Below are 24,810 nucleotides of genomic sequence, written 5' to 3'. Positions count from 1 at the left end.
AAATCCCAAGGCTACGACTAGTCAGTGCTGTGTTTAAAAAAAAAAAAAATCACAGAGCACAAAAAATATACAATATACCTTTAAACCCATCAAAATATTGTACTGTTATTAAATTCTTCTACAGAGTGGCTGGGAGGGAGAAAGCCTCTGGTGAATCTCTCTGTAGATAAGATCCCTGCAAGGGAAATGCTTCTGGGGAATGCCTTTGTAGAAAAAAAACAGAAGTAAAGTGCTCCTGGAGGAAATACTTCAAAGGACTATTGTTTCCTTAGCCACACACTCACAGGCTTTTATCTCTCCCAGAGCACATAAAGAAAGGCTTTTATAACTGCAAGCAGAGTCCAAACAGCCCACAGGTGAACAAAGCCTTCCCTATTAGTCTATCGCAATTAGGCCCAACAATAGCCCTTATAAAATTGGACTCAGCTGTTCTCTCCATTACTCTGCTTTGTAGGTGGTTACACACATGGCAGGGAAGAACTGTGTCTGGCTGATCCCTCTGCTCCTGCTTGATCCTGCCCATGTTCTGGCTGGCTGAGGAGGGGCCTGTGGTCCTTCCTCCCTGTCCTCTATAGAAGCTCAGCTGGATGCCTCCTGTTTTTCCAGTCATGGGGGAGACATGGGCTCTATTTCAGCTGTTATCTTAAGGAAACAGAGCTTATTCCTGCAAGGGAGAGGTTTAAATATTTGCCACCCCCGTGGATTGTGTATGGAACATATATCAGTAAAACTGAACAATTTGAGTGGACTCTAGTGAGAATTCAAACACACACAGAGCAAGGAAGAAATGTATGGGCCAAGGCTGGAGGTGTAATACCTACAATGTTTATTGTAGCTTAATGAGAGTCCAAATCTAATTGAGGAAGATTGTCGAATAATAGGAATTTAAAGATCCAGCAATTCTTCCCCTTTCTCCACCTCAGAATATGGCTTCTTTCTGCTCATAAATGGCAAAAAACATTAGCTCTACAAAGCATATTTGATAGTAATATATGGTACAAATGCTCACATATCTTTCTATCTAGATACTTATATAACCCCTCTCACGGTACTATCTGAGTGAAACAAAAGCTCATTAGAGGACCCAAGTTTGCAATTTGTTATGAGAATCTCATTAAATGATTGAAATTTGTACTGCATAATAAAGTAAACAAAAAAGTCACATTTTCAAAAGAGTGGGTCAAACTCTGCTCTCACTTTCACTGATGTAACAGACCAGATTTGGCCAAGTATGTTTCAGTTGGAGATATGGATTTGCTAAAGCAAAAAATCCTTATTAAAGGTACGGGCTTTTTTGGCTATCTTTTATTCCAGTGTAATTCTGTTGACTTCAAAAGAATACTCCTGATTCATTCTAGTGAAAGGAGAATCAGGTCCTAGGCATCTTTCTGTTTCTCTGTGGAGTGGAAGTAGCATTTACAGCAGTCTACCTTGAATTCTTCAATAAAAAAATATTTAATCCAATCTGTCTTTTTACCAGATTATACACCACAGTACACAATGTATAAAAAGGTCAAAAAATGAATACATTGGACAATATGTGTTCCCCTGACTGTGGAGATAGTTGTCTGTCTTTTGAAAAGCTTTACTCAGACTCAAGTTAGGTGTCCAACAGAGCAGGGGTTCTCAAACTTTTTCTTTCTGAGTCCCTGCTATAAAAACTCCAGGGCCAAGTGAGGGAAGAGGGAGACTCGGGGCTCTGGGCCGGAGGTGGGCCCTCAGGAATAGGCATAGTTTGAACTTCTATTTTGGGGAGGCAGGGGCTGGCGGGGGCTTGGGCCAGCTCCGCATGGCAGGGTCCTGGGAGGCAGCACCACCTCCACCATCTGACTCACCTCAGCAGGCCACCCAGCCTATCTGGGTTGTATGTGGTGGGGGTTCAGCTCAAAAAATTTGAAAACCGCTCAGGGTATAGGGAGGAGGTAGCTAGGGACTGTGTGCAGCAGGGGGGTAGCTAGGGGCTGTGTGCGGGTAGGAGGCTAGCTCAGGGTGCAGGCAGGGGGTAGTTAGGGGCTGTGTGCGGGTAGGGGGCTAGCTCAGGGTGCAGGCAGGGGGTAGCTAGAGGCTGTGTGCGGCAGGGGAGTAGCTCAGGGTGCAGGCAGGGGGTAGCTAGGGCTGTGTGCAGGTAGGGGGCTAGCTCAGGGTGTAGCTAGGGGCTGTGTGCGGGTATGAGGTAGCTCAAGGGTGAAGGCAGGGGTAGCTAGGGGCTGTGTACTGCAAGGGGGTAGCTCAGGGTGCAGGCAGGGGGTAGCTAGAGGCTGTGTGCGGGTATGAGGTAGCTCAGGGTGCAGGCAGGGGGTAGCTAGGGCTGTGTGCGGCAGGGGGTAGCTCAGGGTGCAGCCATGGGGTAGCTAGGGCTGTGTGCAGGTAGGGGGCTAGCTCAGGGTGTAGCTAGGGGCTGTGTGCGGGTATGAGGTAGCTCAGGGTGAAGGCAGGGGTAGCTAGGGGCTGTGTATTGCAAGGGGGTAGCTCAGGGTGCAGGCAGGGGGTAGCTAGAGGCTGTGTGCGGGTATGGGGGTAGCTCAGGGTGCAGGCAGGGGGTAGCTAGGGCTGTATGCAGGTAGGGGGCTAGCTCAGGGTGTAGCTAGGGGCTGTGTGCGGGTATGAGGTAGCTCAGGGTGCAGGCAGAGGTAGCTAGGGGCTGTGTGCGGCGGGGGGAGGGTAGCTCAGGGTGCAGGCAGGAGGTAGCTAGGGGCTGTGCATCAGGAGGGTTCCCCTGTGGTCACTGTTCCCCAAGGGCTCTGCCATCCACAGAGCCATGTCCCCTTGCCATGTCTTACTGGCTGCATGAGCTGAGGAGCAGCTGCAACCCTGGGCACAAGCAGCAGGAGACGGAACACCACGGCTGCCCGCTCCATGGCACCAGCCAGAGCAGCAGCTGCCCGCACTGCCCAACTCCGGCTTCCCGCCTCCAACCTGGCCAAGGTGTGGGGCCTGGGGGCAGGGAGAGGAGGAAGTGAGGGGGTGTGGAGCTGGCCTCCGGACTGCTCTGCTCTATCACTGTGGTGAGGGGGGGCAACCAATGCTCGGGGGTTCGGCCCCATGACTCCCGGCTTCAGCCCTGTGGGGGGTTTGAGGGGGTGCCAAGGCTCAGGCTCTGGGTTCCAGCTGCGGACCCCTGATTGAGAACCATTGCAATAGAGCTTCTCGTTGAGTCATCTGAGGGACTACTGTGCAATCATGGTAACAAGTCATCACGGGGAGTAGGCTCAGTCACACATCTGCTACGAACTTAGCAGTTTTCATTACTTTTGCTTTAAATTACACACAGTATTATACTTCTATCTTTTATGGGAATTGTAAAACTATTTTTTACCAGTATGTTTCAAATTTCAAATTAGTGTTTTTGTTATTAAAAAGAGAGGTAGAGGGAGAGGCAGGAAAGGAATATAATGGACACAGACACACGCAACTCAACAGAGTTAGAATTTTGAGACTCAAACTATAGAGGTAGGATAAAATTTTCATAGAATCATAGAATCATAGAATCTCAGGGTTGGAAGGGACCTCAGGAGGTCATCTAGTCCAACCCCTGCTCAAAGCAGGACCAAACCCAACTAAGTCATCCCAGCCATGGCTTTGTCAAGCCTGACCTTAAAAACCTCTAAGGAAGGAGATTACACCACCTCCCTAGGTAACCCATTCCAGTTCTTCACCACCCTACTAGTGAAAAAGTTTTTCCTAATATCCAACCTAAACCTCCCCCTCTGCAACTTGAGACTCCTTGTTCTGTCATCTTCTACCACTGAGAACAGTCTAGATCCATCCTCTTTTGAACCCCCTTTCAGGTAGTTGAAAGCAGCTATCAAATCCCCCCTCATTCTTCTCTTCTGCAGACTAAACAATCCCAGTTCCCTCAGCCTCTCCTCATAAGTCATGTGCTCCAGCCCCCTAATCATTTTTGTTGCCCTCCGCTGGACTCTCTCCAATTTATCCACATCCTTCTTGTAGTGTGGGGCCCAAAACTGGACACAGTACTCCAAATGAGGCCTCACCAGTGCTGAGTAGAGGGGAATGATCACATCCCTTGATCTGCTGGAAATGCCCCTACTTATACAACCCAAAATGCCATTAGCCTTCTTGGCAACAAGGGCACACTGTTGACTCATATTCAGCTTTTCGTCCACCGTAATCCCTAGGTCCTTTTCTGCAGAACTGCTGCCCAGCCATTCGGTCCCTAGTCTGTAGCAGTGCATGGGATTCTTCCGTCCTAAATGCAGGACTCTGCACTTGTCCTTGTTGAACCTCATCATATTTCTTTTGGCCCAATCCTCTAATTTGTCTAGGTCCCTCTGTATCCTAGCCCTACCCTCCAGCGTATCAACCACTCCTCCCAGTTTAGTGTCATCTGCAAACTTGCTAAGGGTGCAGTCCACACCATCCTCCAGATTGTTAATGAAGATATTGAATAAAACCGGCCCCAGCACCGACCCTTGGGGCACTCCACTTGATACCGGCTGCCAACTAGACATGGAACCATTGATCACTACCCGTTGAGCCCGACCATCTAGCCAGTTTTCTATCCACCTTACCGTCCATTCATCCAGCCCATACTTCTTTAACTTGCTGGCAAGAATACTGTGGGAGACTGTTTCAAAAGTTCCTCAGTGACTTGGGAACCTAAGTCCCATTTTCAAATGTGTCTCATGCACTGAGGCTTAGATTTTAAAAGGCATTTAGTCTGTAAAATGCAGATAGGCACTTAGGTTCAGACTTTTAACAGTATGTAGGCATTGCTCCATTCAGCGTTGCAAGGCCTAAGTGACTTAGGCCTGGTCTACACTAGGACTTTAAATCGAATTTAGCAGCGTTAATTCGAATTAACCGCTCAACTGTCCACACCAGGAAGCCGTTTAATTCGACCTAGAGGGCTCTTTAGTTCGAATTCGGTACTCCACACCAACGAGGGGAGTAGCGCTAAATTCGACATGGCTATCTCGAATTAGGCTAGGTGTGGATGCAAATCGAACTTAGTAGCTCTGGGAGCTATCCCACAGAGCACCACTCTGTTGACGCTCTGGACAGCAGTCCAAGCTTGGATTCTCTGACCAGCCACACAGGAAACGACCCGGGAAAATTTGAATTCCTTTTCCTGTCTGGGCACTTTGAATCTGATGTCCTGGTTGGACATCGGGGCGAGCTCAGCAGCACCTGCAACGATGCAGAGCTCTCCAGCAGAGGAGTCCATGCAATCCCAGAATAGAAAGAGGTCCCCAGCATGGACAGACCGGGAAGTCCTGGATCTGATCGCTGTGTGGGGCGATGAGTCTGTGCTTTCGGAGCTGCGCTCCAACAAACGGAATGCAAAGACCTACGAAAAAGTCTCCAAAGCCATGGCACTCAGAGGATACAGCCGGGATACAACGCAGTGCCGCGTGAAAATCAAGGACCTGAGACAAGGCTACCAAAAAGTCAGAGCGGCAAACGGACGCTCCGGAGCCCAGCCCCAGACATGCCGCTTCTACGAGGCTCTGCATGCCATTCTAGGTGGGTCTGCCACCACTGCCCCACCAGTGACCGTGGACTCTGAGGATGGCATAGTGTCGACGGGCAGTTCCTCGGCGATGTTCGCTGATGGGGAAGATGAGGAAGGGTTTGTGGAGGAGACGCAGGCGACAGCGCTTACAATACCGCTTTCCCCGACAGCCAGGATCTCTTCATCACCCTCACAGAGATCCCCTACCAACCCTCCCCGGCCGTTAACCCGGACTCAGAATCAGGGGAAGGATCAGTCGGTAAGTGCTATAAACATGGAAACATTTATTTTTTAAAAAACAGGAATAAAAACTATATAAAAACTATATAAAAAGTTTTCCATATAAAGCTATATAAAAAGAAGGTCCACACATATATGGATGGAACAGAAATCCTCTTGGGACATTTCCACAAAGCTCTCGTAGAGGTGCTCGAAAAGCCTCCGCAGGAGGTTCCTGGGGAGAGGTGCCTTATTTGGTGCTCCGTGGAAGCACACTCTTCCGCGCCAGGCCATCCTAACGTACAGCGGAATCATTGCCTCGACCAGCATGGCAGCATACGGTCCTGGTCTGTGCAGGGATTCTCGCAGCATCCTCTCTCTCTCTCTCCGAGTGACCCGCCTCAGGGTAATCTCATTCGGCGACTGCTGCATCTAATTAGGGCAATTAGTGTACTGTTACTATTGTGAATGCTTGACTTTTACTTTGCATAGCAATGACCTTCGTTTAACAGCCACGTGTTGGAGGCCGCAGAGGAAAAGCATACAGTGATCTTTCCCGGGCACAGCTGCGAGGGGCTGGAACAGGGTCAGACTTTATGCTTTCCAGATTGCCTTCAGCGGGAGGGCACAGCTATCCATTAACTGTTAAGCAGCCTATAGTGTAGGGCTTACCAGGCCTGGCTGCTACATGGATTCAGCTGTACCGCCCCGCTTGTCCGATCTCCTGTGCAAGACCGCAGCCAATGAAAGCGTATTCCGAAATCTCGAACTTGTCCTGAGAGCTCGTGAGACTAGGTGCCCTGTATGGTCTTGTTCACAGAAACTGAGTAGACTGTGTTCAGTGTTCGCAAACATGTATCTTTTCAAGGAAATCACTTCCTTTTTCCCATCACACAGCTGCGGCTCTTTCACGAACTGCCCTGGCATCCCCCTCACAGAGGCTGGCGCAGATTAGGCGGCGAAAGAAAAAGACTAGGGACGACATGTTCTCGGAACTGATGGCCTGCTCCAGAGCCGAGGCGGCCGAGCAGAGACAGTGGAGGGAGACCCTATGTCAGCACCAGCGCTCACACAGCGAACGGGAGGACAGGTGGCGGCAGGAAGACCAGCAGGCGACTCAAACGCTGCTTGGGCTAATGAGGGAGCAAACGGACACGCTCCGGCGCCTTGTAGATATTCTGCAGGACCGCAGGCAGGAGGAGAGAGCCCCCCTGCACTGTATCTGCAACCGCCATCCCCCGCCACAAAGTCCTGTCCCCCCCTCACCCAAAGTAACAAGAAGGAGGGGCGCTAGGGGCTGTGAAAACTGTCACTGCACCCCAGCAGAGCGCTCATGTACCACACAGCTCTCATGCCATAAATTTTGAGAAGTGCTTCCCTTCCTGGATCACCCAGTCCCAAATCCAAGTTTCATCCCCCCACTGTGTAGTTGAGTATTAAAAGTAGTTTGTTGTTATTCACTGTTTCCGTCACGTTTTTTTTGTCAGAAGACTTTGTGTGAAGGGGGGGGAGGGGTTTTTTAATTGCATAGGACAGCCTCCATTACCAGGGTACAGACTTGGGGGCAGGATCAACAGCAGGACACACACAGACTGCAGTCACTAGGCACCAGGGTCAGTCTGTGAGGTGTATGCTGCCCCGGGTCAGTCTGTGAGGTGTATGCTGCCCCAGGGTCCTAGCGCCTGCCATCCACAAATGGCAAGGCAGGCTGCCCTTACCATGCCCTTCCACCCTAGCCACGAGCCTCTCCGATGCCCTGAGCCCCAGCAAGAGCCCTCATCCACGGACACATACTCACCCTTCCCACACACCCCTCACCCCTTCCTACGCCCCAACCCCCAGCCCAGAGCCTGCATCCAAACTCCGTCCCAAAGACGGCACCCCTCACCCCTTCCTGCAAACCCACCCCTTCCTGCACACCCACCTGCAACCGTCCTCCCCCCAGAGACCGCTGTAGGAGCAGGAGCCTGTCATTCCTCTAATGTATAAGCGGTCTGTACATCAGTGCACACCGTACCCACCACAGTCTGCGTCCATGTTTCAACCCTTGAACAGGAATTCATAATTAAAGAAAACTTTGTTAATAATCAGTGTTCCATTAAATTTATTTTAAAACGTGTGTTGGAAGGGGGGAAACCTGGAGAACGGGGTATGTAACCGCAGATCGAAGTCAACAGTCACTGAAACAGACTCAGGTTCAGCTTCTCTGTAAATCAAGTGGACAGTCATAGGTTACCCTGCTCTCCGAGGAACCTAGCTTTCAAAGCCTCCCGGATGCACAGCGCTTCCCGCTGGGATCTTCTATCGGCACGGCTGTCTGGCTGAGCGTAATCAGCAGCCAGGCGATTTGCCTCAACCTCCCATCCCGCCATAAAGGTCTCCCCCTTGCTCTCACAGAGATTGTGGAGCACACAGCAAGCAGCAATAACAACGGGGATATTTTTTTCGCTGAGGTCCGAGCGAGTCAGTAAGCTCCGCCATCTCCCCTTGAGACGTCCAAAAGCACACTCCACCACCAGTCTGCACTTGCTCAGCTGGTAGTTGAAGAGTTCCTTCTCACTGTCCAAGGCGCCTGTATAGGGCTTCATGAGCCAGGGCATTAGCGGGTAGGCTGGGTCCCCGAGGATCACTGTAGGCATCTGCACATCCCCAACCGTTATTTTGTGGTCCGGGAAGAAACTACCTGCCTGGAGGCGTTTAAACAGACCAGAGTTCCTGAACACACGCGCGTCATGAACCTTGCCCGGCCACCCGACGTAGATGTTGGTAAAACGTCCCCTATGGTCCACCAGTGCTTGCAGCACCATAGAAAAGTAGCCCTTTCGGTTAATGTACTGGCTGGCCTGGTGGTCTGGTCCCAGGATAGGGATGTGAGTCCCATCTATAGCCCCACCGCAGTTTGGGAATCCCATCATGGCGAAGCCATCTCTGACGACCTGGACGTTTCCTAGAGTCACTACCTTTGAGAGCAGTTGCTCAACGATTGCGTGGGCTACTTGAATCACAGCAAGCCCTACGGTAGATTTGCCCACGCCAAAGTGGTTCGCTACTGACCGGTAGCTGTCTGGCGTTGCAAGTTTCCAGAGGGCTATCGCCACTCGCTTCTGCACAGTCAGGGCTGCTCGCATCCGGGTGTCCTGGCGCTTCAGGGCAGGGGACAGCAAGTCACAGAGTTCAAGGAAAGTGCCCTTACGCATCCTGAAGTTTCGCAGCCACTGTGATTCATCCCAGACCTGCAGCACTATGCGGTCCCACCAGTCCGTGCTTGTTTCCTGGGCCCAGAATCGCCATTCCACACCATGAACTTGACCCATTGCCACCATGATCTCCACTGCGCGGCGTACCCTGCTTTGTGAGAGGTCTGCGCCACTCTGTGACTTCCTGTCCTCACCGCGCTGACGGAGCCTCCTCGCCCGATTTCTCAGCAGCTGACTGTGGAAGAGGTGGACGATAAGGTGCGAGGAGTTGAGAACGGCCATAAGTGCAGCGATGATCGCAGTGGGCTCCATGCTCGCAGTGCTGTGGCGTCCGCGCTGTAACCGACCAGAGAAGGGCGCGAACAGATTTCCCGCTGGCGCTTTCAGGGAGGGAGGGCGTTGATTGACGGTTCAATGATGACAGTTACCCAAAACCACCCTCGACACATTTTTTCCCCCAGCAGGCATTGGGGGCTCTACCCAGCATTCCAATGGGCAGCAGGGACTGCGGGAACTGTGGGATAGCTTCCCACAGTGCACCGCTTCCAAAGTCGACGCTGGCCCCGTTACTGTGGACTCAGACAGTCGAATTAGTGTATTTAGTGTGGATACACAAATTCGACTTCATAAGGTCGATTCCACAAATTCGAGTTAAGTAGATTCGAAATAGTCTTGTAGTGTAGACGTACCCTTAGAAGGTGAAGTCCTATTTTTGAAAGTGACTGAGGTGCCTAGTGGGATTTTAAAAAGCATTGAGTTGCCTAACTGATGAGACTCTCCTAAATCCCAATGATTTTTTGAAAATGGGACTTCACAGTCTAAGTTATTTAGAATCATAGGAGTGTAGGACTGGAAGGGATCTCAGGAGGTCATCTAGTCAAGTCCCCTGCACTCAAGGCCTTGCAATGCCTACATACGGGTAACCATTTGAGCCCTAGTGAGATTTCAAAAGTGCATAGGTACTTAACTCCCATCAGTGGGAGCTTAGGCAACTAAGTGCTTTTAAAATCCCATTAGGTGCCAATCTGCATCTTTAGGTGCCTAAATATCTTCAAAAATCTAGCCCTAAGTCATTTCTGAAAACAAACATTAGATGCTTTTGAAAATGTTACCCCTAATCCTGCAGACTTTACTTATTCAAATTTGCCATGAATTTCAATGGGAGTTTTGAATGAGTTTGCAGAGTCATCTCTTAAATTATAACAAGGACATGACATGTTTCAATGGACTGAAAATACATGTTTTGACATATTATTACATATAGATTGAAACAATCTCATCGAAAAAAAATATTTTTATCTTCCGAATAGGTAATCCTCTATATATTCATCCATGCATTCATTCTGTAACCTTTAGCCTATCACAAATACTTTCCAACTCCCTGATTTGATCCAACAATCAACCACGGTCTGAGTTATAGTCGTCCAGCAATCTTAAACTGGCAGCTGCTTGCTCCTGCCAACAGTGAGTTTTCTTTCCTGTCTTCTGTGCATGATACTGACTCCGTTCTAATTTTCTCCGTTCTCCAACTCCTGTACCTTTTGGAAAAGTACTAATCACTTCTCTGAAATCTCCTAAAACTCTGCCCTGGCATTTAATTCAGACACAGATTATTATTTTTAACATTTGTATAGGTCTTCTTGTTTTTTATTTTACTATTCTCTAGTGCAGTAAGATCACAAATATGGAAATCATTTATGCCCCTTAAAAAGTAATTCCCTGCACAGTTTAAAAAGCTGTAGGAAATCTCAGCTAATTTTCTGTTTTTTAGAAAGAATTGTGTTTACTAAAAACTGCAGCAAATTGCAAGAGGCTAGATATTAAAGTCCCTAAGAAAAATCACATGGTGAACAGAACTGAGCATTGGGCCCACAAGCTGACCTTTCTTGCATTGTATAATGAAAAAAAGTGATCTGTGAGAGTGGGTTTGAGATAAGATCAAAATGATGTAATGGTAATTACATCAAGTAATGTTCAGTCATTAGGCAGAATGCACAGTTGATCCTATGGCTTATATGTAGGCGGGAGAGTGCAATCTAACTTTAATGGTATAAAAGAAAGGTAAAATTTTTCTTACCACAGTGACAGAAAGGTACATATAAGCTTCAGGGACACCACACAGAAACTAAAACCATCCTTCAGATTCTACATCAACTACTCTGACCGCACTGAACACATTGAAATAAGGTAATTTTTTTCCCATTGCTATGAACGAAGAAAAGTTGATATATTTTTCTAGACATTTGCTTTTTACTCAACGTTCTCATAGGTGGCGATTAACCTAAAATGTTGGGAGAATTGGAAGGAAAAAATTTAGTTTTGGGTTGGAAAAGGGGGTGGGTGTAAAAACTGGCAGCTTACAGTGCTACTGGATCCAGTCATTGTAAACTGACCATTTGCAGTTTTTCTTCTCTGCTTGTCTGCCATTTTAAGCAGCATAGATGGGGGAGAGGGCAAGGGGAAGGAAAGGGGTGCCAGTGTGGGTTGGAGGAGCATAATGGCACAGCAATTGCCCCAAACTGAAGCAGCAGCTAGGATTATAAGGAAAACCCCACCCAAATATTTTGTAATATCCTTCATAATAAAGATGGATGCACCTACATTACCTGATTGGGGGGCTGTGTCATCCCCTTGTTCTTCTGCTAGGAGACCTTCCACTCCACTCTGCTCTTCATGGAAAGAAAGCCTGTGATTTGAGGCTGCACATCTTTCTGAAGCTGGGGTCCACCCGCCTCTCTGAGGGTGTGTGTGTGTGTTTGTGTGTCTTCGCAGACATCCAAGTTCTGAGCATACATCTGTTCCAGCTCCATAAATGAGTCCATGCAGAAATAGGGCTCCATGCTTACACCGCTGTTCAGAAAATGGATAATTTAATCACTAAACAGGCAGGTTGTCGGGGCAGTATTGAATTTCTTATTCTTATCCTTGGTTTTCCAATACTTCACCTTGAGCCCCTTTATCTTCTCCCTGCACTGCTGTCTGGTCTGCTTGATCCCATGATCAGCCAGAAACTGCTGAGACAACCATCATACAGTTCAGTGTTCTTCTGTGAGGAGTTCAAGTCCTGGGTTTTACTCTCCTTGGCTGAAAGCTGCACCAAGATACTGGCGTGAGCCTCTGGCCAAGTGGCTGTATGCTGATACAAGCTTATTACTGGGCATTCTTCTGTGGTATTCAATGGTGGAGATAGATGAAGCTGAAGAAACTGCAATTAGGCAAATAGTGTGAGACTGAGGACACTAAGCAAAAGCATACATAGAGAGACCGCTTCAGATTCAGGAGCAGAGCACAGGCCCCACTCCCAATACACCCTCCTGTTTCATGTACTGCATGCTGGGTAATAACCTGAGAGGACTCCACCATGTTTCTAAAACAAAATAATTCCCTTAATAGTCAATTTAAAGGGATGCTGCAACTGCAGCTAGCATTCAAGCCATGTACATGCAGACTGGCTTCCTAGTGTTTTCTTCCAACTCTTTCCTCCTGCAACCCATGCTCCTCCCATTAAGTTCCATGCTGGTTGCTAAATCTTTCCTTTTAACTATTGTTGTTATTGTGTGTCTTTTGTACCAGTGTTTGCTAGTACATAGCCCACCATAGGCACCTGGCCTTTACCACTTGCTTGTTGGGGCCTATTAGCCTTCATACTCCTTCAAATGTGCTGATCGCCAACCAGTCTCCCATTTCTTGACTGTGTTATTGCTGTTGGTAGGGACTTGCTTCCATCCCGTTGCTGCCTTCATTCTGTTGGATGGTGTCCAGTTTGTCTCCTATATTGCTCATAAATAAGAGGCTACGTTTATGTCATGGAGGTCACGGAGACCTCCGTGACATTTTCTGCTTCAGCCCCTGGGGCTGCAGGACTGGAGCTGGCAGCCAGTGGGGCTCTGGCAGGGTTCCAGTGACAGGGGACAGGTGACAGCCTCCTCAGGGTCCCCCTGCAGGTTTCCAGTGACAAGTGACAGCCTCCTCAGGGAGCCCTCCTCAGGGTTCCAGCAACCGGGGACAGCCTCTCAGGGAGTGTGTGTGTGTGTGTGTGAGAGAGAGAGAGAGAGAGAGAGAGAACCCTGCAGCTCCCAGCCACCCCGGTGGCAGGGGAAACCATGGAGCTGCAGCAGCAAAAGTCACAGACAGGTCATGGCTTCCATGAATTTTTGTTCATTGCCTGTGACCTGTCCGTGAATTTTACTAAAAATAACCATGACAAAATCTTATCCTTACTCATAAACCACTTTTCTGATGGCTACCCTACATGAGGTCAGGTAAAGGTTGGGGGTTGTTCTATGTCCTCCTGCTCCTGCCTTAGCCCTGTCTGTCTGGGTGTGAAGGCTGTCTGCAGTTGTCTTCAGTTTCATCTCCACTGCTATCCTGAGCCTGTAGATACCACACATGACCTGTGTCCCACTGCAGCTTGGACTGTTGCCTTTTGCAATTGCTTTGTGTTGCTACTTGATGGTTGAACCCAGACCCATTCACTTGTGCATAGTGGTCTCAGGTCCTTGGCTCCTTCGGAGTAGCTGGCTGACTGCCTAGTTTGGCATTCTTTTAACTGCTTCTGTGTATTGTCTGTCGTTCCTTCACTAGACTGGAACAAGAGAACTCCTCAAGAAAAAGCAGAGTGTTAATTCTATAGTCCATCAGTCCCTATGCTATATAGTCCCTGGGAGGGTGTATTGAAATGCTCCAACATTCCCAAGTAGGGATTCCTTCCTGTCAGTTTTGACTTTGCCATCAATCTCTTGGCTGTCTTTACTGATGACTCTGCCTTCCTGTTTCTTTGTGGGACGCAGAAGGTGTCTTGGGCTCACACTCCCATTTGGCACTGAATTGTTTGAATCCTGCTGCATTCAGTACTGTTGCCCATTGTCTGAGCACCCTGTCTCAGGTATGCCATACTTTGCAAAATGAGCCTTTGGCTTCTTTATTATAGTTCTTTCCAGAGCATCCTCCAGAAATTATATGGTGGGCCATGAATGCTCACAAAATTAGGGTTGAGGTGCGGGAGCGGTGAGGGCTCTGGCTGGGGGTGCAGGTTCTGGGGTGGGGCTGGGGATGAGGGGTTTGAGGTGCAGGAGGGTGCTCTGAGCTGGGACTGAGGGGTTCAGAGGGAAGGAGGGGGATCAGGGCTTGGGCAGGGGGTTGGGGCATGGGAGGAGGTCAGGGGTGCAGGCTTTGGGTGCCACTTACCTCAAGCAGCTCCCAGAAGCAGCAGCATGGCCCTCCTCCAGCTCCTACATGGAGGTGCGGCCAGGTGGCTCTGCTCACTGCCTCATCCGCAGGTGCCGCCCCTGCAGCTCCCATTGACTGCGATTCCTTGGGGCGGGGGCAGCGTGCAGAGCCCCCTGGCTGCCCCTACACATAGGAGCTGGGGAGAGGACATACCACTGCTTCTGGGAGCTGTGTGGAGCCACAGCATGTGTGGAGCAGGGCAAGCCTCAGACCCTGCTCCCTGGCGGGAGCTCAAGGGCCAGATTAAAACATGGCCCGCAGGCTGTAGTTTGCCTATCCCTGTGTTAAGGGGTTTTGGACCAATGAATGATAGAATCATTCCATTCCAGAAAGCACACACTAGGCAGTCAGTCCTAGGAAAGGAAGCAGTGGGACGTACCAAGCTCAGTGCCAGGGCAGGGAGCAGCCCAGAGAGCACAGAGGGAGGTACCATGCAGCCCTTTAGGCTCCCAGCACCCCTGCTCTCAATGGAAAGCCCCAGCATCTGGTTCGATTTACACTGGAACAGCTCTGGAACTGGACTGATGCCCGTAAATATTTGCAGCCAGTGATACCTGCCAAAAGGTGTGGCAAAGGTTTTCAGGAGGCTCATGTGGCTCAGTATGCCAGAGCCCTTTCTTGACATCAAACAGGGAACACTTTCGCACTAGTTAAATTGGGGAGTACATCTTCAGTGTTTGGTGATGGGCACTGACTTCCTTTCAATGCTCTGTTAAGTCGTTTTGGATCAATGCAGACCCTCCGTTTACCTGAAGGTTCTCTCACTATTACTAGGTTGCTGACCAATCCTGCGTTAGTTTCAACAGGTACAACAATGGCTCTTTGCAGACTTGCCAGTTTCTTCTACAATGGCTCCACCAAGGCTAATGCAATTCTACATTTTGGTAATCTCATGGGCTGCATTGGCAAGTCTATTTCTAACTTCAGCTTGCCCTCGGTGTCCATCTCCTTGAAATATGTCCTTATATTCTGTTAGAATGCTGGACAGGTTGACTGTTCTCCTTCCTCTTTCATGGTGAGGATATTCTGGTGTTGTACTGTGATCAAATCCACGGTTTGCACTGCCCTGCTGCCCAGCCACAGTGTACAGGTGGTACTCCTGTATGTCAACTACTATAAGCTGCAAATGATAATGTCTCTTGTTTCATGGGTTTTTTTTATTGACAGCCCACATTTGCCTCTGGCCTCAGAATGCTTTTATTGTAGACTGGCCATTGCCACCATGTTTCATGTACCGCATACTGGGTAATAACATGAGAGGACTCCATGTTTCTAAAATTAAACTGGCTCTGTATTAAGAATAATATTTACAGAAATGCTGCAGCTGTGTCTAGCATTCTAGCTATGTGCACAGATTGGAGGAGGCGGCACCAGGAAGCCAAACTCTTCCTTCTTGCAGCCTGTGCTGCTTCTTCCCAATTCCAAGCAGGTTGTTACACCTCTCACCCCTGGTGTACCACTTATGCCAGAGCTTGCAAGAAGCAGCCTTACAGTTTCTTCTGCCATGCCTGTGCTAGGAGGAATCCTCACCCAGCCAGATACTGAACTTCGAGCCCTTTTAGGATACTCTGGCCCTTTTAAACAGTGTAAAGGAGCTAGAATGGGATGAAGATCTCATCCTACCTCTTTTTATAATGCTGATTTCATAAAACTGGCTTTTACATATTTTACTGCATGGTTTTGAGCACTGCTTCAGCTATACTTTAATTTCTTGTTATTTGTTTTGATGTCTTTGACTATTTGCTCTTCAAAGTTCACTTCACTCTGCTCATATCCACTTTGCACGTTGTCTGTTTAATTTTTGTTCCTTTCTGGTGCCTTCATTAGGTTCGGATTGCCATTATCTGGAGGCTACCTGTCATTTATCCCTACTCAGCTCAGTGGTTTGAACATTGACCTGCAAAACCCAAGGTTGTGAGGTCAACCCTTGAGGGGGCCTGTTGGGGATTGGTCCTGCTTTGAGCAGGAGGTTGGACTAGATGACCTTCTGAGGTCCCTTCCAACCCTAATAATCTATGATTCTATAAACTTCCTTTCTGCTATTAGGGCTATGCATGCCTTCTGTGACTGTTATGGGATCCTTATGTAACCTGCATGAGAAGTCTAAGGGCTTTAATTTCTTCATTTTTGGCTTTAGTGTTATTTTGATTGCCTCCTTATTTTTAGAAGATCCCTTTAGCTAAAAGTTAGTGTCCCAGTGCTAGTTTTTGGTATGATCCCAGGGATCATTATCATTTAGTAGCAGTGTTGATAAAGAAAAAGTTTAAGTACAAAAAGTTAATTGATTTAGAATTTTTTTTTACTGCCTATGCACAGTGAGGTTTTCTCTTTAAAAATTATGTATGTATTTAGCTCACAGGCTAGGACTCTGATTCTGCAACTGGATCTGCTAGCACAGACTCCAGTGCCAGAGCTTAGCCCAGAAAAGTCAGTGGGGCTCTGTGCAACTGTAGGCATCTGTTCTAGAGGACCCAGCTGCAGGATTGGGGCTGTAGTGTGAATACATGACAGTGGAATAATTTGGATGTAAGAGTCACTCAGAACCCCCTGACAGGGGAGTCTACAATGGGAATGAAGGATCCATTATTGTAAGCTATTGGGTGTGTCAGTTGTAAAGAGACCTGAAATAAAATCCTTAAACTGAAATCTGGTTGAGCCCTGTTAGATCAAAAGAGCACTACCTTTATTTACTATCTGACCAGATTGCATTAGTTGTAGAATGTAGTACTTAGCTCTCCTTTATATAATACTTTTCTCCATGGACTCCATTATCTCAGCACAGGATATAAATAACTTCAATTCACTTCAAAAGGAAAGGTCTAGGTCTATCCATTCTAGGAGAGTTATTTTAAAATGGGTAATTGCCGCTATAGCTTGTTTTCTGAGATAGACTGGAACAAAAGTAAATTTAGCTGGGCTGACTGGCCACATTTTGGTTGACAATGCAGTAAAGAAGTTTAGTGCTTGAGAAGAAAGTTTGCAGATCTCCTGCTAAAGATGCTGTGTTGAAAAATGCCCAACTGATTTACAATAGCTGAAATGTTCAGCACTGTAGATTCTATATGTAGAGTGCAGATTAGCACAAGACTAACATTTATCTTTAGTCCACCTAATGTTTGAAGAAGTGTGCAGGACCCTTCCATGTCAAATGATCCCGACTCTGAGATTGGACTCTGCAAGAGAAAATCAGCCTGAATTTTGTCATAGGAATTGCCTTGTTGGATCAGAACTATGGTCCAGCTAATCCAGTATTGTCTCCAGCTGTGGCCAGTAGTAGGATGCTTCAGAGGAAGATGCAAGAAACCCAAAGTACTTGTCAAAAAGTTTCCTGCTGATTGTTTGTTCCAAAATGAGTAACCTTTATTAGCATGGCATACCTGAAGTTAGGATAAAGAGAATATTGAGGCTTCATTTTCCTCCTCAGTGAAGGTTTTAAAACACCAAACAAACCACAGGCCAGATAAGAAAAGCACTTGGGGTGAGATTCTGTGCTGTGCCTCTGAAAGCGCTCACAGCCGAGAGGGAGGGGAGTTATGGTGGTCGTCTCAAGGCAGCTCCATTTGGAGCACCCTCTTGTGGCAGGCTGCAGCATACCAGGTGCACCTGCATCAGTTTCTCTCCTTCAGAGTCCCCAGAAATAGTCCCAACAGTTTTTCCAAGTACAAGTAGCCCTCATAGGGTTCATTTATTACAAAAGAAAGTCCTGTGCACATAAACCATAACCCAAGCCCCATAACCATAGTCCAGACAATCCATCAAGTAGAGGTAGAGCCCCAGCAAAACTCACCGCACCTCAACTCACCACACCACACCACACCTTCAGCCCCCTTTGGCCCTCCAGCTTCAGCTCTCCAGCTCTGAGAGCCAGGAGACAGCTCCCCCTGCCACTGTTTGCCTTCAGCCCTCTCCCGCCTTCTCCATGGCTCTCTGGGTCAGAAGAGTCAGCAGGATAGCCCCTCCACTGGCTTCCTAGCCCTCTTCGGCCTTCTGGCACTGGCTTTGACTCAGGCTAGCTCCTCCACTGGCTTGCTGATAACTTCCCTCTCTTTCCAGGGAGGGCCTGCAGAGAGCTTTCTGCTCTCAGCAGCTTTCCCAGAAGATCTCCTACTCCAGTCTCCCGACTGACTTTCCTCAGGGCTCCCCTGGATCTCTTTTAGCCCTAGGTGCTGCTCCACCCTCTTAACTGGCCAAACTGACAGCATCTGCTCTGGCATAAGGGAGCCAGACCTGCTTCATCTGCAGGGGCCAGCCACTCTGTGACAATAGCTTTAAACTACCTTTACCCCCTTCTGATGCTGAGTTGGTCTTGGGGCTGGAGAAACTGCTGGTATAACTTTGAGAGCCCCAGGGACTGTCTGATTGATGGCAGCGTCCCTCTGCTGTGCTGCCTGGAATCTCTGCCTACCACACCACTCCAACCTCCCTGGCATGCCACCCTTCTGCTCCCAGCCTCACCCCCTGAGTGTCACCTCTGCCTGAGTTTGTGGTGCTCAGGAGGCAGCCTTATGTGGGAAGGGAAACCTCTTCCAGATGGATATGAGGCTTTGAGGGTCCCTTTATGCTGCTCTGGCCCCTAAGGAGTCAGAGTAGGGGTGAGAATTGGACTCTTAACCTGAAATTTCATGTGCTAATTATGCAATTATTTTAACTGAAAATCCTGTCAAGGTTCCTTATCTTGGTCAGACTACAGATATTTGCTTCTCTGTTTTCCCTGAACCTACCATAAATATTAGCCAGTTATAGCTTTTATATTTTATGTTTGTGTTGACATCCAGAAAAATGTATTAAAAATACAAAGAGAGAAACTATTATTAAGATGATGATGATGATGTAAAGCTGTAAAATGAACAATAGTACAATACATTGCAGTTTCTAATCATCATTCCAAATAATCTCTATAGCTGATGGTGTTTCCAATGACAATAATGCAAGAATGTCAGATAAAGACTTTGTTTCTGTCTGTTCTTTGCAGAAGAATCATGGATTACTATGGGAAGTACGCAGCGGTCACTCTAGTCATGTTGTCCGTGTTTCTGCATATTCTTCATTCTTTTCCAGATGGAGAGTTCCTCACACAGGGTGAGCTATCTTTAACATTCAGAAATAACAATACAAACATCAGATGTGTATCAATAAAAACATTAATTAAATTTCCACTCACTGTATACTGTGGTCATAAATCTTATTTGCCAGATACATTTCTTGGCATGCTAGACTGTAAAATGAATATGAAATGAAAATATAATGCTGTAGTAATATATTATATTCATTTAAATGCCACTATGTACATTGCATCTAACACTGAGACATCTTTTACCACATTGTTCAGTTCAGAGTTTTACAAACAGAAAATCCTCTTTGTTCAGCTGCAACTTGGGCCTGGTCTACACAGAAAAGTTACATTGGTATAGCCACATGGGTCAAGGGTGTGAAAAAACCACATACCTGACAGGTAGCTGTACCAGCATAACTCTCAGTGTAGACACAGCTATGTTGACGGAAGAGGGCTTCCGTCACCATAGCTAATGAGGTGTGTTCCTACATCCCTTCTGTCCATGTAGGCTACGTCAACCCTACGGGGCTATGCTGGCACACATAATCTCTGTAGTGTAGACATACCCTCCATCATGTTTTTCATTTTGTGAAACCAACCCAGTCTATCCTTCCCACACATATGACTTTTGCTCACTTCACCTGCCCTCTACCTATTAATCCTTCTCTATTAGGACAATTTCTATCATTCCAAACTTCTAAGAAGCTTCAAGCTGCTATCATTATTAAAAACACTCACTAAGCTAGTCTGCCATAAAAATATTTCCTTTTCTTCCCCCAAATGCAGGATTTTCCCCAAACATGGGATTTTCCCCCAAATGACACTACCTTCAGGTGCTGGTGGGGAATATTAATTCCTGAACCAGAGCAAGTTGAAAGTCTACTTGTGACCCTTCAGGGCTACAATGGCAGCTTTATGACATTGGAAAGGGAAGAGTCAGGGCTTCTCATGATAACACACAGCATATGCGTCTACCCCTTGTAGATCCTTATGAGGAGAGGCTGAGGGAACTGGGATTGTTTAGCCTGCAGAAGAGAAGAATGAGGGGGGATTTGATAGCTGCTTTCAACTACCTGAAAGGGGGTTCCAAAGAGGATGGATCTAGACTGTTCTCAATGGTAGAAGATGACAGAACAAGGAGTAATGGTCTCAAGTTGCAGAGGGGGAGGTTTAGGTTGGATATTAGGAAAAACTTTTTCACTAGTAGGGTGGTGAAGAACTGGAATGGGTTACCTAGGGAGGTAGTGGAATCTCCTTCCTTAGAGGTTTTTAAGGTCAGGCTTGACAAAGCCCTGGCTGGGATGATTTAGTTGGGTTTGGTCCTGCTTTGAGCAGGGGGTTGGACTAGATGACCTCCTGAGGTCCCTTCCAACCCTGAGATTCTATGATTCTATGATTCTATGATCCCGGGATAGTGGATTTTAAAGTCATTATATTTTACAGAAAAGCTATTTTAGGTCAGTTTTAGAGTATTTTAAATTTGTTATCATTTTTTCTCTCTCCCTGAGTCCTGTGCCATTGATCTCATGCTAACTAACGCACCCAGGGTGAGATCCTTACCCCTGCTCTGGCCCTTATGCGGTGTCAAATGACAGACACCCTGTAAAAAGGCCCTGACTCAGGAGTCTGGTAGAAGAGTCCCCGGCATAGGCATTGTGGAGGACAGCAGTAAGGCTGTCTCCCAAGGCTTGCTCACAAACCCTGGTGTAAAGGCCCTGCTGAGGGCAGGGCTGGCAACGTATGACTACACTGCACACTAAGCCCAGGTCTGTGGGACCTGGGCTTATGGACTTGGTGTTTCCAAGCTCATACTTGAGCATCCACACTGCATGTAAACCTGGGTTTACAGTTGCTGTACTTGAGTCTCACAACTGTGCTAACAAGTATCGGGGGTAGCCATGTTAGTCTGTATTCACAAAAACAGCAAGGAGTCTGGTGGCACCTTAAAGACTAACAGATTTATTTGGGCATAAGCTTTCGTGGATAAAAAACCTCATTTCTTCACATGCTAACGCGTCCGTACTGCACTACACAGCCCTTCTGACTCAGGTCTGCGGCTTGAGCTGCATCCACATGCAAAATAATGGTGCTTTAACCTGAATTCCAGCATGACTTGGGCTCTGACCCTACCCCCCACCCTCCTCCAGCAGGGTCTTATGACTTGGGTCCTGAGTGCTTGCTGATCTGAGTCAGACTGATTTGTGTGTGAATGGAAGAGGGGTGTTAGCTTAATTCTGAGTCAGGGCGCAGGCTTGGTGTGCAGTGTGGACATAACCAATGTGGGAGGAATGTGTCAGGGGCAGGGTCACAGCATGGAGCGCAGTATTGTGGAAATCCCAGGCAGTGCTGCAGTTCATAGGGAAGCCTGAGGAAGCAGCTGTAATTTAAACAGACCCCCTCTGCGCTACTTCCTGGACTGTGAGCTCTGTACTGCAGTTCTTAGATACATGTGCAGCATGGAACCTGACCTCTGGACTTTACCTGGGGGGGATTATAAAAATAAGACTCAATAAAAAATTAAGAACTCTCTACAACATTTGTAAAATATTTTTTCTGTACAATATGTGGTATGTTTATGCCCTGATTTATCAAGGGCCAAATTCAGAACAACACTTATACACATGCTCAATGTTAAGCATATACTTAAGTCCAATTGACTTCAGTCTGGGATGACCACATTACTCATGACTGGCAAGGAGGATCATCCCAGATGAGATCCCATTTCAGCAAGGTACTTAAGCACATGCTTAATTTTAGGCACATTATTGAGTTAATCCCTGCTCAAGACAGCATTTAACCACATGCTTAACCTTAAACTCATACTCCTGTTATTAGGGATTATGGGTGCCTCAATTTTTGAGTGCCCAACTTGATATGCTTAAAGAGGCTTGACTTTTAAAAAGTGGGGAGCATCAGCCCTCTGAAAATCAGGTTCCTTTGATGAGTCTCAAGTTAGACATGTAACAATAAAGATACCCAGTAACACCAATCACTTTTGAAAACCTTGGCAACAGTGATAAAAACTGTTCATTATTGCCTTAGATAACTAATTCTCTTAACACAGGGAATGTCTAAAGCAGGGGTCAGCAACCTTTCAGACGTGCTGTGCCAAGTCTTCATTTATTCACTCCAATTTAAGGTTTTGTGTGCCAGTAATACATTGTAATGTTTTTAGAAGGTCTCTTTCTATAAGTCTATAATATATAACTAAACTATTGTATGTAAAGTAAATAAGGTTTTTAAAATGTTTAAGAAGCTTCATTTAAAATTAAATTAAAATGCAGAGCCCCCTGAACTGGTGGCCAGGACTCGGGTAGTGTGACTGCCACTGAAAATCAGCTTGCATGCTACCTTCAGTGCGCGTGCCATAGGTTGTCTATCCCTGGTCTAAAGAATACTGCAAATACTGTGATAATACCATTTAGCCACTAACAAGTTTTTAGGGATGACAACTGTATATACTCACCTACAACCCACCTGTAAAGAAAATTAATGAGAAACATGGAAAGGAAGCAATAAATTTTTGAGTCTTATCTGGAAAGATGCCATGAATGTAGCCTTGCAAGTTGTGAGTATTCCAGAGCTCCAAACCCTCGACAGAGAAAATCCTTCTTTCTGTTGTTAGATGATAACTGGGGATGACCAGCGGCATAACACGTTATGCTTTTTTTTTGTCTGTTAGTGAAAATAAAAATCTAATTTCAAATCGGCTATGACATATGGGGAAACATTTCAGTGGCTTGTTTATAGTTTCTGTTGCTTATGTATTTGTGATAGGTTGTCCAGAATGCAAGCTAGGGGAGAACAGGTTCTTCTCAAAGCCAGGAGCTCCCATTTACCAGTGCACAGGATGTTGTTTCTCCAGGGCTTATCCCACTCCCATGAGATCAAAGAAGACAATGCTCGTTCCAAAGAACATTACATCAGAGGCAACATGCTGTGTAGCAAAAGCCTTTACAAAGGTGAGGACAAGACCGAAACCCGTTTAAGCTTGTTTTATGATGCAACATAAATCAATGAATAGAGCCGAGTATGTTCCTGCCATAGGGCATTTAACCACCATTTGAGGAAAAAATCCTAGATGCTTACGTTCTGAGCATCTGACTTCTATTCTTTTAAAGAAATTAGCATGTTAAACATTAGATAAACACGGAGGTCCAGATCCTCAGCTGGTGTAAATAAATTGTTTGCATTCCACTGATTTCTATAGTACTACAATGATTTATACCTTCTGAAGGTCTGGCCCTGAATTTTTGCCCTTTTCCCAGGTCATTTTTTTTTTTTTGGCAATTCCCCTTGACATGCAATATTACCCTAAATACCACTCAATTGATGTTTGACTCTCTTTGATGTGATTTCCCTTGCCTATTCCCTGCATTGGCAAGAACCATTCTGAGCAGCAGGGAGACTGGTCAGGACAAGAAATGTTTTTCACCTACCCCTGTATTTGTAACCCATTTCCATATAACACAGAGGTGTGGGCCTGTGTAAAGCCACCAATCTAGTGAGTCCACAATGGCTGGATAGTCGGCATGTAGCAGAACTGCACACCCATTGCGCACAGCATAGCCAACCTCTGTGCCAGCTCCACATAGACAAGCATGGAGGTGGTTTTAAGGCCATCAAGGGAGGAATGGAGGTGTGGTACCCCTGGTTGAAAACCACTGCTCTAGCTCACCCAGATTATCCTTGCTCCCATTCAGCCCATATACTTTGGCCAAGATTTTTTTTTAAATGACAAGTTGTTCTGAATATCTCCTTCCTTGGGGGGCCACCTTCAGATATGGAAAGGGTCTTGAAATTTCAGATCGTGGATGCTTGACAGTTTCTGAAACACAGGCCTCTCTAAGATGTGCCAGGTTAGGCACTCAAAATCACTAAGTGCTTTTGAAAACCTTGCCTTCAGGCTTTGTGGCTCTGAGCTATAGAAAACCAGTGTAACACATGATTCAGGTGCCATTCCGATACCTATATCTCAAAAGACATTTGTACAGTATCTAGTTGAGAAAAGAAAGGCTTCAGAAACACTTTGCATGAAGAATTTTGTTTGAGCAATGTAGTTAATTGTAATTTTGTGTGTGTTTCTTTTTAAAAGATTACCCTTAAGGACAACGTGAAGATAGAGAACCACACAGACTGTCATTGCAGTACCTGCTACTATCATAAATCTTAAAGCCTGTCCCATCGGTAGTGACCACGGATGACAATGAATGGAATTGTTTGTTTTTCAGCTTTTATAGCACCTCTATTTAAAATATTAGGTTTTCTGATCAGGGCATTTTAGTGTATGATCTGATGAGATGTACAGCAGTTTGTCTCCTCTTTACTTCATCACGTATCTAACCAAGTTTAATTATTTCCATTAGGAGCGAAATATAGCACTTTGCATGACAAAAAAAGCTTGATCCATTTTTAAATAAAGTGTGAATTAAAGTATCAATGTTTTCGTCAGGAAAAAGACAGTGTAATAGTTTAAAATTAAAAACATTTTTGCAGGGGTTAAGTTCCAGGACTTTTGGGGGGCACAAGGGGAAAAGGAATGCATGTCTATTGTTTTTGCTTAGATATATATTTTATAATTTTTTTTTTAACTTGCAAAGTTTCTGTTCTCCTGTTTTCTCTCCTTTTCCTTTCAC

The 24,810-nt window shown here is 46.6% G+C and overlaps 1 protein-coding gene across 1 annotated transcript in view; it reads left to right on the top strand.

Annotated features, from left to right (window-relative positions):
• Nucleotides 1–24,536, top strand: part of CGA (glycoprotein hormones, alpha polypeptide) — a 28,267-nt gene extending 3,731 nt beyond the window's left edge. Inside the window, exons 2-4 of the mRNA XM_045011383.1 lie at nt 19,094–19,200; nt 22,952–23,136; nt 24,270–24,536. Of these exons, the coding sequence (XP_044867318.1) occupies nt 19,101–19,200; nt 22,952–23,136; nt 24,270–24,347 (363 nt within the window). The 5' untranslated portion in view covers nt 19,094–19,100 and the 3' untranslated portion in view covers nt 24,348–24,536. The remainder of the gene's footprint in view (nt 1–19,093; nt 19,201–22,951; nt 23,137–24,269) is intronic.
• Nucleotides 24,537–24,810: the final 274 nt, after the last annotated feature.

The sequence above is a fragment of the Mauremys mutica genome, chromosome 3 (genome assembly GCF_020497125.1).
Source record: "Mauremys mutica isolate MM-2020 ecotype Southern chromosome 3, ASM2049712v1, whole genome shotgun sequence".
Lineage (NCBI taxonomy): Eukaryota > Metazoa > Chordata > Testudines > Geoemydidae > Mauremys > Mauremys mutica.
Note: the sequence above shows the minus strand (reverse complement) of the source record. Positions and strands in the feature narration are given on the sequence as shown.